Raw genomic sequence first — 14185 nt, 5'->3', positions numbered from 1 at the left:
TAGGGACATCCTTTTTCTCAAGGACAAAGTACTTGTTCCTTCTGGCCAGCTTTTTGGAACTTGGCCAAAATTCATGGCTAACTGCTTCCTTTGTATATTCTAATAATAAGATATAATTCTATTAGTGTCTTTTTGTAAAAAGCTCAATAACTACACCTTTGTCAAATATAAATAATGGTTCAAGAGCATGCACATGTCATTGAGAAAGTATTTATACAAAGGAAACAGGTAGCAGTCCTGTAGAAGTGCTTGAAATTCTATCTCTCGGGCTTTCACATGGATTCCACTGCCTATTGACATTAAAATAAGAAAAGTAACCTATATGCAGAAAGAAGGTTGTATTCACATTAACATTCATGAAGGCTGAGCAGCTTGAGCCCTACACATCAAGTAGGGAATATATCCTTTGTTTACCGATGAGAAAATGTCTCAGTGATAAATGGTTACAGACAGGGGTGTCACAAGGGCAACAGCATACAGAACAGCTCCGACAAACTTAAAAAACATTTTTTTTAAAGTCTTCTTCTCCTCCAGTTCTTTTTACAGATTGTGGAGCACAGTGCCTATCCCCTCAAATAAAACAAAAATACTGCAATGCAGAATTCCTAACCTTTATTGAGGCACCTCCCAGAAAACAAAAAACACACTCTTTGAGAATAATTTGAAACAAAGCTTCAAAGGTTTCATGATGCATAAATATTCAGACATTCTGAAAAGAAGTGCCCTACACCCTGCACCCTGCCTGTTTGGGTCTAAAATGTATATTGTTATAAGACAGCACGGTCGTCAAAGTGCAAAGTCTAACGTCAACACTGGGAGACTTTAGGCACATCGTTAAAACGCTTTACACTCATTTACATAAATTCAAACACATTATCATACTCATTCAGTAAATTTCTGAGAAGAATCATATACGAGGTCATGAATTTGTCATTTTTCAAACTAATATCTTATTGACTCCAAAACTGACTTGGTAGACTTTCAGTTAATTTTCAAAACAAAATAAGTTATAACTTGTAGACAGCCTTGTCTCATTGAGAATAGGAAGCCTGGAACCAGGGCTCGAGGGCAATTACTTCCCGGGGCCTAACTCTAGGTGGCTCACTTTCCTCACCTAAAAACACAAAGGCTGAAACAACTGTCTCCCGCCGCCCAAGGGTTTTTTCTCCAGCATTTTGTCTTTTCTGCAGGAGTCTAGAGGATTCAGCAGAAATAGTTAGAAGCACAGAACAATCTAAAACATGGATGTCGATACTATGCTTTGAGGAGTCCTTCCCCATCACACAGAAACCTCCAGATGCAGAGCAAGAGGAAATCCACAACAGCCGCCGACAAATCCCCCTGCTAGCACCTCCCCACTCAGTGTTTTCTAGCCAGCCTTTGCCAGCGCTGTGCGAACGAAGGACAAAGGCGCAGCCGGAAGGTCGGCCCGGGCCGCCGGGTTAGCCCCGGGCCTTGGCCCTGGATCTATTACTTACTGCGGATGAAGGGGCGGGGCCGAAGGGGAGGAGTCAGGGGCGGGGCTGGAACCGGACCCTACTCCTGGGCTGCGGCGGAATCTCTGCGTCTGCGCGCCCGCGTAGGCCTGTGGTTGGGGGGCCCCAGGTTCTAGGCTCGCCCTCGCGCCCCGGCCTCCGCCTCCTCCAGGTCCCTTCCCACCTCCGCCCACTTGACGCGATGACGCACGGCAGGTTTGCGGACGTGGCGGCGGCGCACTGCACGAAAGGCCGAGACGTTGGCGGCGGCGGTGACGGTCTACAGGGGCAGCCAAAAACGGAGGCTCGGCCATGAACTGGCCCGGGACGGCCTCCCCGGCGGCGGCGGCGGCGGACTTGGTAGCCGTCTCCTCGTTGAGTCCCGCCTGCTAACGGGACAGGTAAAGATCGCGGTGAGAGGTCGGGGGTGGCCGGGTCCCGGCCGGCGGGGTTGGGCCCCAGCTGCACCCTCGCTGGAGGCGGCGCGGACCCCGCGGCCGCAGATGTGGCGAGGCACCTGGTTGGGGCTTGGACCCCAGCCCGCGTGGAAGAGACTCCGAGGCAGGGGAGACCTTCGAGACCAGCTCCACCAAAGCCCCTTGTTACACTGTCGGGGAAACTGAGGCTCAGAGGAAGGACTCCTATTTGCCCCAATCCCGGAGCAGCGCATTTCCCACCTAGACACACTACATTTCTCCTACAACTTCGTGTCTCTGTTGAATATTCGTTGACAGCATCTCGTCCACATCGTCCAAGTGTGATGGTGTAAGGTAGAGAGCTGAGATTTAATTCTCGCAGGGGGTAACAGGGAAAGAAAAAACAAGACGTGTGGAAAGGAGGAGGAGGGAAGTTAAGTTTTTAGAAACTGAATTGGCTCTGGCAGGTACAGCCCCTGTGATACTGTCCCAGTGCTGAACTGGATTGTGACCTGTGGCCCTTTTATTGCTCTCTGCTTAAGGAATGTCAAAGCGTAACACCCAACAGCATTTATGCAGCACGAAGGCGTTTGGGAAATCATTTTCAGTCAGAAAGTGAGCTGATGAGTGCTTCAACACGGTATCCATTGTGTTACTCTTGTCATCTATGTAGCATGCAGGCTTGTTTCAGTTTTCTGAAGGGGGTATTTGTGCTTTTTTTTCCCCTGCCTTAAGAGAATTATGACAGGTGAAGAGAATTGAACCAGATGACTTGAATGCTGGGTACTTTCTAATCTCTATATACTTGGCTCAGATAATTATATGCCTGGGCCAGAGTCTACCTTTTCGCGTCAATTAGGGGCACAACCAATTCTTGATTATTCAGAAACAGACTACACAGTTTGTGGTATTCTACTGCCTGCGTTTCATTCCAAGCGGAGTGAAGAGATCGTGAAACAGATGACGTTCTAGTCTTTAAATATTATTTAGCAACATATCATGGAGAGACGTTGATATAAGTGTCTAAAATGGCTTTGGGGCATTGCTCAGTGAATTTCAGCTGTACTAAGCCAGTTTGGGGTTCTAAGACCAAATTATCAGGGGAAAAACGTCTAAAGGGCAGCATAACTGAGTCAGTATAGCCATGGGTAAATCGCTGTATATTAAGTGGTTCATAACTTTTTAAACTTTTTGAGAATATGAAAACAATAAATATTATCCCCAGAAAAATGTAAATATGTATAAAATTTTGCCTAGGAATCCACAGGATTCACAGACATTCCCTACATTAAAGACAGGAAAGACTGTAAAATAAGTGGAAATTATTTTCTGTTTTAGATGAAGGTGAGATACTCTACTCTTTCAACTTTTTTGAGAACAGAATAAAAATAAAGCAGCCTTAATTTATTATGGTATTAAAACAAGTTTAACCTTTAAGCTTGTTAGAGTTGTCACTTGTTAGAATTCCTTGAAGGAACAGGTGTGACTTTAAAACTGCTTTTAAGATGTAAAATGTGGTAGCTTTCTTTAGTTTGGTGGCTGTTGAGTTAGGAATTCCAGTTCAATAAATAATGTAGCTCTTGGGAGAACAGGTGAAATTATCGACTTAATATATAGCTATTAGTTATTTATGTTATCTGAATAGAAACCTTTGAGATTTTGAAGCATTACAGTGTTGCCACAGAGCAGAGTCAGAAACTGGTTTTCAAGGGTTCTATTCAGTGATATGAAATAGTTCCCCAAATTTTAAAGTATGTCCCGATATAGAGAGTATGTAATCTATTGTCATGTATATTACAAATTCAGACTTTGGGAGTTGGTCTTTTTCGATTTTTTTCTTTTTCACCTGGTACTTGTCCACAGTATTCACAACTGCCTTTGATACATCATTTAGTCTTGGCTTCTATGGCACAACATTTTCTTGGTTTCCTCCTCCTCTGAACACTTCTTTTCGTCTTTGCAGTCTGATTTTCCTTCGTCTAGGTACTAAATGTAGCAGTTCTTCAAGGGTCAGTCTTGGACCCTCTTATTCTGCACGCGTGCTCTCTCTCTTCCTCCCTCCCTCTCTCCCTCTCTCTGTCTCTGTCTCTCTCTGTCTCTCTCTCTCTGTAATCTCATCTACACAGCTTCAGTTTCCACCTATGTGCAGATGAGTCATGAAATTATATCACCCAGACCTTTCTGAATTTGACTACACAGACCACTTGACTACTTGACATTCTTTTTGGTTGTCTTAAAGGAATTTACAGTCAGCGTCACCAAGCCCCCCCCCGCCCCCACCAAGCTCTTTTTCCAGTGTTCCAGATCTTAGAGAATGGCACCACCATTTACTCAGGGATGCAAATCAGAAGTCTTGGTGTGATCCTTAACTAACTTCTTCTCTTCATATCTGAGCCACATCATTAAGCCTTAAGTATTTTATCTCCCCAAATTCCTCTTACGACCTCTACTCTCCATCTTTCACAATAATTGAGGATAATCTACTACCCTTTCTTATGTGAACAATTAATATGAAGCTAAAACTGTGAATGTGGTAATAGTTTTTTATGTTCTTGTATTGTTTTTCATTTTTAACATTGACAGACTTTATGGGGGCAGGGATCTGGTTTCCACCTGGGATCCTACCCTCTTAATATAGATAAGAAGGGATTTAGAAACCTTTGTACAGTATCTGTTCTGGGCCCCCAGGGCAGGAAGGGGGTGATTGCTGCGTGGGCGGGCTGGAAGGGTGGAGGCAGGGCCCTTACCACCTGCATGCCCACATCCACCCTGAACATGAGGGTGGGGTGAGATGCTCTGGGAGGGGTGAGGGAGTCCCCAGGCTAGGGGCAAGCTGGCAGCAGGGGCTGTGACAGGTAGCCACAGCTTCAGCAGCACTTGGCGCCACGGTTGCAGGGCAGCTTGTTGCTGGCATCGTCAGTGGTGCACTTGTAGTCATAGGTGAGCTCCTCACCATGCAGGGTGCAGTGCAGGGTAGGTGAAGATGGTGATGGGCTTCTGGCCCTCCACGTGGGTGACTTGAGAGAAGCAGTTGGGCTCACAGGAGTGGTTGATGACACGGGCAGCATTGCCATGCATCGTGGCATCCCCACATCAAAGTCATCCATTCGGAACATGTAGCACCCAGTGCCCTTCCCATCAGAGAACTTCTCCCGCTTATTGTTCTTTTTTAATGAGGAGATTCACTTGATGAAGGTGAGTTGACAGTGAGTGCACTTAGGTCAGCTCTCATCTCAGTCAGTCTTAAGATGCCTCTTCTGAAGTAGGAATGAATGTAGAACTTATAATCTGTTCACAGTCTTTATAGACCATAAATTGAGTTTCATGAGGACTTTGGTAAGTTTGGTGAAAAGCTGCCAGGGAAGAAAAATCCCTGGTTGAGAGCAAAATTATGACCTGTATAGAAGGCACATACTATACTAAATAAAAATACTGAAATCAGCATGATCCAGGGAAGTAGTTAGGGGGTTCAAAAGACAGTTCAATCCCATGGAACTTAGAATGCAGAACAACTCAAAGTTTGGGGTTCATAAAAGTGTTGTGTGTGTACATATAAAACATATACTTTGATTCTGTCAGATCTGTAAATTGTATATATGATCACACGTTTTTAAGACATAATACAAAATTATTTCTGTAATTTGCTTCACATACTCAGAATGGGGAAACTTAATTTTTTGACCTAAAAGAATATAGCAATTTGCCCTTGTTAAAATGTAATCATCACCATGTTTTGTGATATATGGTCTATAAGAATGGATTACTTCCTCCTACCATCCCATTGTCTCCATTGCCAAATACATTCATTGTACTTCAACAACAATAAAACTTGAACCTAAAACCATTCTTTAAAAAACAAAAGATAAAGTGTCCTGAATATAAGATTCATGTAAATTAGTCAAATGGATCAGCTACATTCCAAAGTTTTCTCTGCCTTCTTTCCCTACCAGATTTTGACATTATGGCAGGGAGGCATCAGAATCGTAGTTTTCCTCTTCCAGGAGTTCATTCAAGTGGTCAAGTACATGCATTTGGAAATTGTACAGACAATGATATGTTGGAGGAGGATGCTGAAGTGTATGAGCTTCGATCCAGAGGAAAAGAAAAAATCCGAAGAAGTACATCAAAAGATAGACTTGATGACATTATAGTATTAACAAAAGATATACAGGAAGGAGACACTTTAAATGCAATAGCCCTTCAATACTGTTGTACGGTAAGTTTTAATTTGATTTTGCATAATGCAGCCCCAAATAAATTATTTGTTCATAGCACAAAACTGAAATAAATTCTGTGCCCTTTTATCTTGTATTCCCCCCCCCACCCACTTTTTTGTCTTTTCACAGAAATCAGTATCATGTTGGTGGATGCTAACTTTTTAAATTTTTAAGTGAATACTTGAATTTCTGTTTATTTCTAAATCATGATTCTATTTTCAGATTGAAAAACACTCAAATGTGTTTATTTTTCTCCTTATTCAAGTTGTAAGGGAATGTAGAAATATATAAGGAAAGGTTTTTTCCTGCCCCAATTTCCTGAGATAACACACGTTGGTGTATTTCTTTCCATATGTTTTTTGGGGGGAGATATATATGTGTATAGTGATTTTTGTGTTTAAAAATTGGTTTATATTATACCTATTACTCTGCAAGTTGCCTTTGACTTTTTCATTTCTTAGTATACCATGGATATCCCTCATAGCCTTATAGATCTAACTCATTATTTTATGTAGCGATACGATGTTGCATAGTATGGATGTACCATAATTATTAAGTTGTTCTCTTACTCATTGATAGGATTTTCTCCATGTTTTGCATTGTGCAGTGAATATCATCACAACTGGTACCTTATTTCTGTGAAATAGATTCTCAAAAGTGGGATTTATAGATGAAAGGTATATTTTTTATTTTACTAGGTATTAAACTCTGTTTAAATCCATTTAATGTCTGTGTCATGTCCATTTTGTATCCATAGCATGGAATCTGTTTTCATGTAAACACATTGATATGGAAACTGTTGATATCTTTCATTTTCAAACTTTTTATTCTCATGCTTCCAAAAGAATTTTGAAATGTATATACTGTGTACCTCCTTGCACCTTTTAAAGTGAACATCTTAAATACATCCTGACTTAAAGTAGTTATAAAGGATTTAATTTCCAGAATGTTGTCAATATTGATATTTAAAAATAAGACTATTAGAATATTCTTTAAATATATGCATGGAATCCTAAATACCACCAGGATTTGCTACCTAAAATTATTCATTTAAAATATATATATGAGCTCTTTTTTTAGTAGCATGGAATTTTATATTTAAAATTTTTTTATATATTTAAAATTTTTTTCTCCTTGATTAATATTTTCATCCCCCCAAAAATCTTTCATAGTATAAAATATTTTTATCTTGAAAACCTTTTATTGATTACCTGTCATAGTTCTTTCCAATAGAAACACACACATATATTGATAAATTTATATATATATATTATTTAATTTTAAAGTCTCTGATGACCATGAGGTTCTATGTATTATTTTTCCTGAATAATTATTGCAATTATTCACAATTGATCAAAACAAACATTATAAATTTTAATTTAAATGTTTAATAAATATTTTATTGAAATGCATTTCTTGATGAGGTAAGAAAGCTGGGTTTGGGGTTTTTTTTGTGACTTGTTCATGTATGGCAACATTATTTATTGTTAAATCAGAAAATATCTGATTTCATTCTTTAATGCAAATAAAATTGTTAATATGTGTTTTGTAGAGAAATAAGACCACTGAGAAATAAATTATAGAATGTGCCTTAGAAGGATGATAATGGAAAGTAATCAAGACTTTAAAATTAGGGGCAAGACTGAGCCTAGAAAATTTTCTTAGAAAAAGAGAAATTTGAAGTGCCATGTGAATGATTAAAAATAGATCATATTTCCAATGAAGTGAGAAGAAGAAAGTATTTCAGGCATGACAGTGATGTGGAGATTTCAAGGAGGAAATAAGGCGGACAACGGAGGAAGTTTAATAGCTGTTTCAGAAATGAGTGACACAGACTAGGATGAAGTGATTTAATATAACTGAGGGAAAGTTTGATAGATAGTAAGAGAACATCATTGTAAGATTTTAACAAGAGTGCTGCAGAATGGGGTGGTGGGGGGTGGGAACCTGCTGGTGAATTAGAGGGAATCCAAGAAAGAAGTTACTGGAAGATGATCCAATGAATATGATTCGGGCTTAGGCTAAAATATTTATAGTAAAGAAGAGAAGAAGCCAATAGAAAATGTATTGGGGGGGAAATCACAGGGTGTATCCGCTGTTTCCTTAATTAAAATGAAGAGTGATGAAAGGCAGCTGAACGTTAGGGAAAAGATGGCATTGGCCACAATAATGGGAAAATTGATACAGCAGAGATAGGGAGTTAAGCAGTGCTCCCTTTTGACAGAGCTCAACTAGCAAAAAAAAGATTAACCTTACAAAAGGATTTATCATTTAAAAATATGGTAATTAGTGCTATATTCCACTTATAAATATTCAGCCTTAGGAATTATTAAAAACATGCCTGTTATAAAACAGTGATAAGAGGAACAAAAAGCTCAAGGTTACATTTGGAATCCTAAATGTAACCAAGGAAGTTAGCATAACAGAGAAAATATTATAGGGATATTTAGAGAAATAACCTAGGTAGATGCTAAACCTTGGAAACCTGGTTCAGAAAGATTATTGAGTAGTTATTAGTCAGAATATACAATACCAGGCAAAAGAGCATTTAAAGAGAATAGGATCAGGCTTTGGGGTTTGTCAGTGAATCTTCATTTGCCTTGAAAGAGTCTCAAGGTAGTAAAATGACAGCACCCTTTAACATTACACTCTCATCTCCAAGTTACTGTTCAGTCCTCTCTCCCTTTTCCTCCCACACATACACTTCAAAGGAATTGATTTTTCCAATAAGAACTCTCATTCTTCATCAGTAATATGCAGTTAATCCAGGTCACTACTACCTCTTAAAAACCCTGTCTGACAACCTGGATTCTGCAGGTTTCTGACTTTCCTACTATTAAAATTTAATAACAGCTAACATTTACATAACATACTGTGTGTCACTACTGTAGATGTTCTTTGGACATTTTAATACATTAATCTTCACAGTAATCCTATGTGGTAGGTAGTATTATTACTGTCATTTTACATATGTGAAACTGATTTGCAGACAGGTTAAACAACTTGCCCCAAATCATACAGCTAGAAAGTGTCAGGACCATGCTTCAAACCCAGATAGTCTGTGCTTTTAACCACCATCATATAGTGCTTTCCTGGGCACTGTTTCTTAATCTCCTTTGTGGATTTCTCTGAACTCAGCATACCCCTCAAATGTTGGCATTCCTCAGGGATCTTTCCTATGTTACCTTTTTCTCCTAGACTTTTTCTAGTGAATCTACTCTTGTGACTTCAATTACCATTTTCGCTGGTAATCCACAAATCTATATCTCTAGCTGAGATCATTCTTCTGAATTTCAGGCATACATTTATAACTGCCTTTGGACATCTTCCACTTGGCACATTTCAAGCACCTCAAAGTCAACATGTGTGAAATCTGCGTTCATTCTCTTTTATCCCTCTACAGTGTTCCATAATCTCAGTGAGTGACATCATTATCCATCGAGTTGGCCAAGCCAGAAATCTAAGTTTTATCCTAGACTCACTTTACCTCTCTGATATCAATCAGGTGATAAATGATCAGTGCTTGGTTTACAGCATTGATGGAAATGGTGGATTAATAACTTAAAGGCAGTTGGAGAGCCTGGCATAGTAATTGGTAACTTGAGAAACACTCTCCTGCTCCCCTTACAATGGCAGGTGGAGAGAACATGTAGACAGGTTGAGGACTATATAAAATATATAAGGAAAGCTTATAAAAATGGCTGATCTGGGGGATAGTTGAATAATGCATTTACACCAGAGGTTTGGGGAAAAATGGCTTCAGGGGACAAATGAAGGAGACAAATTATCATATTTTATCAATTCTAAGGTGTATGTTTTTATACATTTTAACATCTTTGAAGTTAGAATGGTGGCGTCTTCAATATTTGGTGGGGTTTTTTTTTTACCTTAATGATACATAAAATAATGGCACATCTTAGAGTGGATTGCATCTTGGTTTTGATAAAATATGGTACTTTTAGTTGGGTAAGTTGACATTTGCCTATACTCTAATCACCACATTAGAAGAAGGAACATAAGTATCTGTAATCCTTCCTTCACAAATTGTTTACAAGCAGCAGAAGTATGATATTTGCGCATGATATAGAAAGAGAAATACCAAAAGATCCTAGAATCTACTTAAACAGCTAGGATTAGTGTTAATATTGATAATATGTGGGTGATTATAGAATGTAATTGGTGATTTCTTAAGACTGGTAGATCAAGAATGGTATAGAACTGTTATCCACAAATAATATAAAATCCTCTCTGGATGTGATAACTTACTACTTCTAATAATTAAGCTCAATTTTTTTTCCCTCCAAAAGTAACTGGGATGAATGAATATTACTACTTCTATTTTGATTTAGAATTTAGTTGAATTTTGCTTTTTTTTTCTTTACAGGTAGCAGATATCAAGAGGGTTAACAATCTCATCAGTGATCAAGACTTTTTTGCCCTTAGGTCTATCAAAATTCCAGTAAAAAAGTTTAGTTCATTGACTGAAACACTTTATCCTCCAAAAGGAAGACAGACTTCACGTCCTTCATCTGTTCAGTACCTTTCAGAACAACAGGAAGTTTTGTCAGCTAATGATTTTCTTTCTTCCAGTGAGTCAGCTGGTAGCTTTTTAAAAGAAGTAGACCGAGACATAGAACAAATAGTAAAATGTACAGACACCAAAAGAGAGAACCTTAATGAGGTGGTATCTGCCTTGACAGCACAACAAGTACGTTTTGAACCTGAAAACAAAAACATTCAACGTAAGGATCCTTATTATGGAGCAGACTGGGGAATAGGGTGGTGGACAGCTGTAGTGATAATGTTGATAGTAGGCATAATAACGCCAGTATTTTATTTGCTGTATTATGAAATTTTAGCTAAAGTGGATGTTAGTCACCATTCAACAGTGGATTCTTCACATTTGCATTCAGGAGTCACACCCCCATCACAGCAGAGAGAAATGGAAAATGAAATTGCTCCAACTAAAGGAATACCCTTTGTCCCACAAGATGACCATAAGCTTTATAGTCAATATTCTCAGTTACCTGCTGCTCGACACAAAACATAGCAGTTAGTTCAGTTACAGTGTTAGCGATCACATATGTATCTGGAATTTGGTGGGTGAATCAGTTATATTAAATAACCACTTCAAAGGCAGAATTTAGGGGGATTGAAGATGCTTTGTTTTTCACCTTTTTTTTGTTTGTTTTTTGGAGCCATTTACAAATGGATTGAGTATAAAATCCCTACAGTTGCTAGTTGTTGATTCTGAAAGCAGTACATCTGTATATCTGTTTTATCAATGTTTAAAGCAGAAATGAATTTAAATATGTGTCTCGGAAGTTCCTGGAAAATGCATTTTTTTCTTATTCAAGACTGGTTATGTTCAAATTTTATTTTTTAAGCAATTGTTTTTGGTTTGAGTCTATTAATAGTAAATTCATTATGCAGAATAATGATAGCATCAGATGTCTGCAACTGAAGAAAATTTATTACTAACCATCAAAATATTTAGTTGCAGAAAAGTTTGATTCTAAAATTATTTGATAGGACTTACTTAAAATTTCATTTTGAAACTTAAAAAAAACCCCACATTTAGTATATACGCTATGAAAACATAAGTAGAACAGAAAGGGGAAAGAAATGTATAATGTCTGTAATAGAAGCTGAGATATATTATTATTTTTAAGCCCCCAAATTAATGTGTTAACTGTTGGGAAGTTGCCATTTGGTCACTAGAACACTGGATTATGTCAGGGCCTAAAAGTTATCTTTGTCTCTGAAAGAATGCTGCCTCTGCTTCTGTGTTTTAAGTGATTATATTTGCCTCTGATGTTTGAAAGCACTTTTGTTGTTCTTTGATGAAAAGTGTTATACATGTACAGATTAGTATTAATTAGGAAATATTTCCTTACATACTGTGATAAGTTGCTGTGTTACATGTAATAACATGCCTTAATTACATTTAATGCCTTATAATACTTTATGTAAACTAGTATAATTTTTAGAATTAAAATTAAGCATTATTTCAGATGGTCCGATAGGATTCGTAACATAGGCTGTATAAATTTGTCTCCACCTTCACTGTCAGCCACAAGTTAATGGGATCGTAACATTTTCGTTGTCTGTCTCTGAGGTCTGTTGCAGAAAAGCAAGGGTAAAGAGACCTTTTGCATTAGCAAAAACAGACAAATTGTTTTGTATATTGATCCCTTAACCTCTGTTTTTCAAAGAGAAAATGTTCAACTTAGGTCTTTTTTCCCTGAACTAGAGCATCAAATTGGGGAAGAGAGGCCAAAGGTGTATATGGATTGGTCAAAAGAGTGCCACTTTTAAGATCTGTTGTGGATCAGAGTCTGGCTAAATAAGCATTTGCATACTGATTCCATCATTTAGTTTTTAAAAGTATGTGTTTTTAAAATGCTATCAAAATGATTCATTTGGTGGAGTCTCTTTTGCCTGTTTGTGTATAATAAAGTATGTACCTTAAGATATATTATACCACCTAATTTTCTGGGCATTATTTCCTAACTTTTAATGTTTCAGCTTTTTGACCAGTCATTTTATATTTCAAACTTCAGTCTTGATACAAAGTGGGGTGAATAAATATATACGCTTAATGAGGTTTAATGTACTTTTAGGAGCAGTGTATCATAGAAAGACAGGACAAAGATGTCAAACATTAAAGCCCTTGCATATATTAGAGGGCCTTAGACAATTACCAAAAAGTGTTAATATGGAAGTTTGTAGCAAATTGATTTTTTGAGTTAACTCTATTAGTTTAAGATTTAAAAAATTGTTTTAATGTGCTTTGGGCATCTTGAGAAAAGTATGATCTTTCTAATTTATGCTCAGTGTTAACTTGGTCAGTTTACATTGTATTTATTAAGCCTGCTGAAAATCAAGTTTCAAGAAAGAAAATACAGATTATTTTAGGGTAGAATGGGCTAGATGTCCTTTGAAGAACTTTGTTTACATCAAATTGATGAAATTACGGAGTCAGGGATTCCTTTCTGCTAGCGGTACTTTGAAATTGTGATAGAGAAGTCTGATTTATAAAATAAGTAACTTTTTAAAAAGTAATGAGGTATACCATGTACTTGATTAAAAACCTTTTCTGTCTTGCAGAGTGTCCTATTCCTTGAAGGCAGTATAACATATCCTTATGACACAGGCAGTTTCCTTTGTCCATATATTTGAATTACATTGGGCTGGCCAAAAAGTTTTTTCGGATTTTTCCATAACATTTTACAGAAAAAACAGAGGGAACTTTTTGGCCAACCGAATATATTTTTTTACTTAATTGAATATAATTTGAATTATATATAATTCTATATATATGTATAACATATATAGAATTCTGTGTTATATATATAGAATTCTAGATTCTAATCCTTAAGTGTCATTTTAAAAGAAAAATTTCCTAAGCATTTAATAGATTTAGAATAATTTTAGCTTTTAAAAAGTACTAATACATCAAAATTTGTAACAAATGCAGATTACTTTGTAAAACTTAATAAAACAAGAAAAGTTATTTGATATTGTGGCTTTTGTGTTGAAACCCTTATTTGAATTTACTTTGAGGCTTTACATTAGAAGATATACACACACACACACACACACACACACACACACACATACATGCAGATGTAAAAGTAACGGAACTGTGAATCACTGCATTTGGTTCACTTAAAAAGTTGGAGTTGCAAGTGAAGAAAAACCTATTTTTAAAAAGGGCAGATTCTTTCTTAAAGTCTGGGTACAAATGGTTAAGATTGTTTCAAACTAATGGATGCCATTTAAATTAAATATTTTTTGCCATCGTATTTCTAGAAAATTATAGGATTCATGTCCCCAAAAGATATATTAAGATCAGTTATAGAGTCTGGTGGCCACGTTAAGAATTAGAAGACAGTAATGTTAATTTCTCCAAAGACTTTTTGTTTTTTAAAGCTTATCTTTTTCTGGACTCTACTTACTTGTTCAGTGGCCTGAAGAGTTCTTTAAATGAACCACTATTTAGTCATTAGTTCTTTTTAAAGTATCTACTACAAAAATTACCTACTTGGGAATATGAAGGATACAGTTAGAGTTT

General features: G+C 37.3%; 2 protein-coding genes across 3 annotated transcripts in view; one reads left to right on the top strand and one right to left on the bottom strand.

Moving 5' to 3' along the window:
- Nucleotides 1–14185, bottom strand: part of POLR3G (RNA polymerase III subunit G) — a 70703-nt gene that overhangs the window by 14238 nt on the left and 42280 nt on the right. The gene's annotated exons all lie outside the window — the stretch shown is intronic.
- On the top strand, nt 1510–13352 carry LYSMD3 (LysM domain containing 3). The gene is made up of 3 exons (XM_029218221.1): nt 1510–1876; nt 5842–6107; nt 10493–13352. Exons 2-3 carry the CDS (start codon nt 5853–5855, stop codon nt 11156–11158), a joined length of 921 nt encoding a protein of 306 aa, XP_029074054.1. The 5' UTR covers nt 1510–1876; nt 5842–5852; the 3' UTR covers nt 11159–13352.

Source organism: Monodon monoceros, unplaced genomic scaffold (genome assembly GCF_005190385.1).
Source record: "Monodon monoceros isolate NGI ecotype Baffin Bay Population unplaced genomic scaffold, NGI_Narwhal_1 Super_Scaffold_12, whole genome shotgun sequence".
NCBI lineage: Eukaryota > Metazoa > Chordata > Mammalia > Artiodactyla > Monodontidae > Monodon > Monodon monoceros.
The sequence above is the reverse complement of the archived record's forward strand: the minus strand, read 5'-3'. Positions and strand labels throughout refer to the sequence as shown.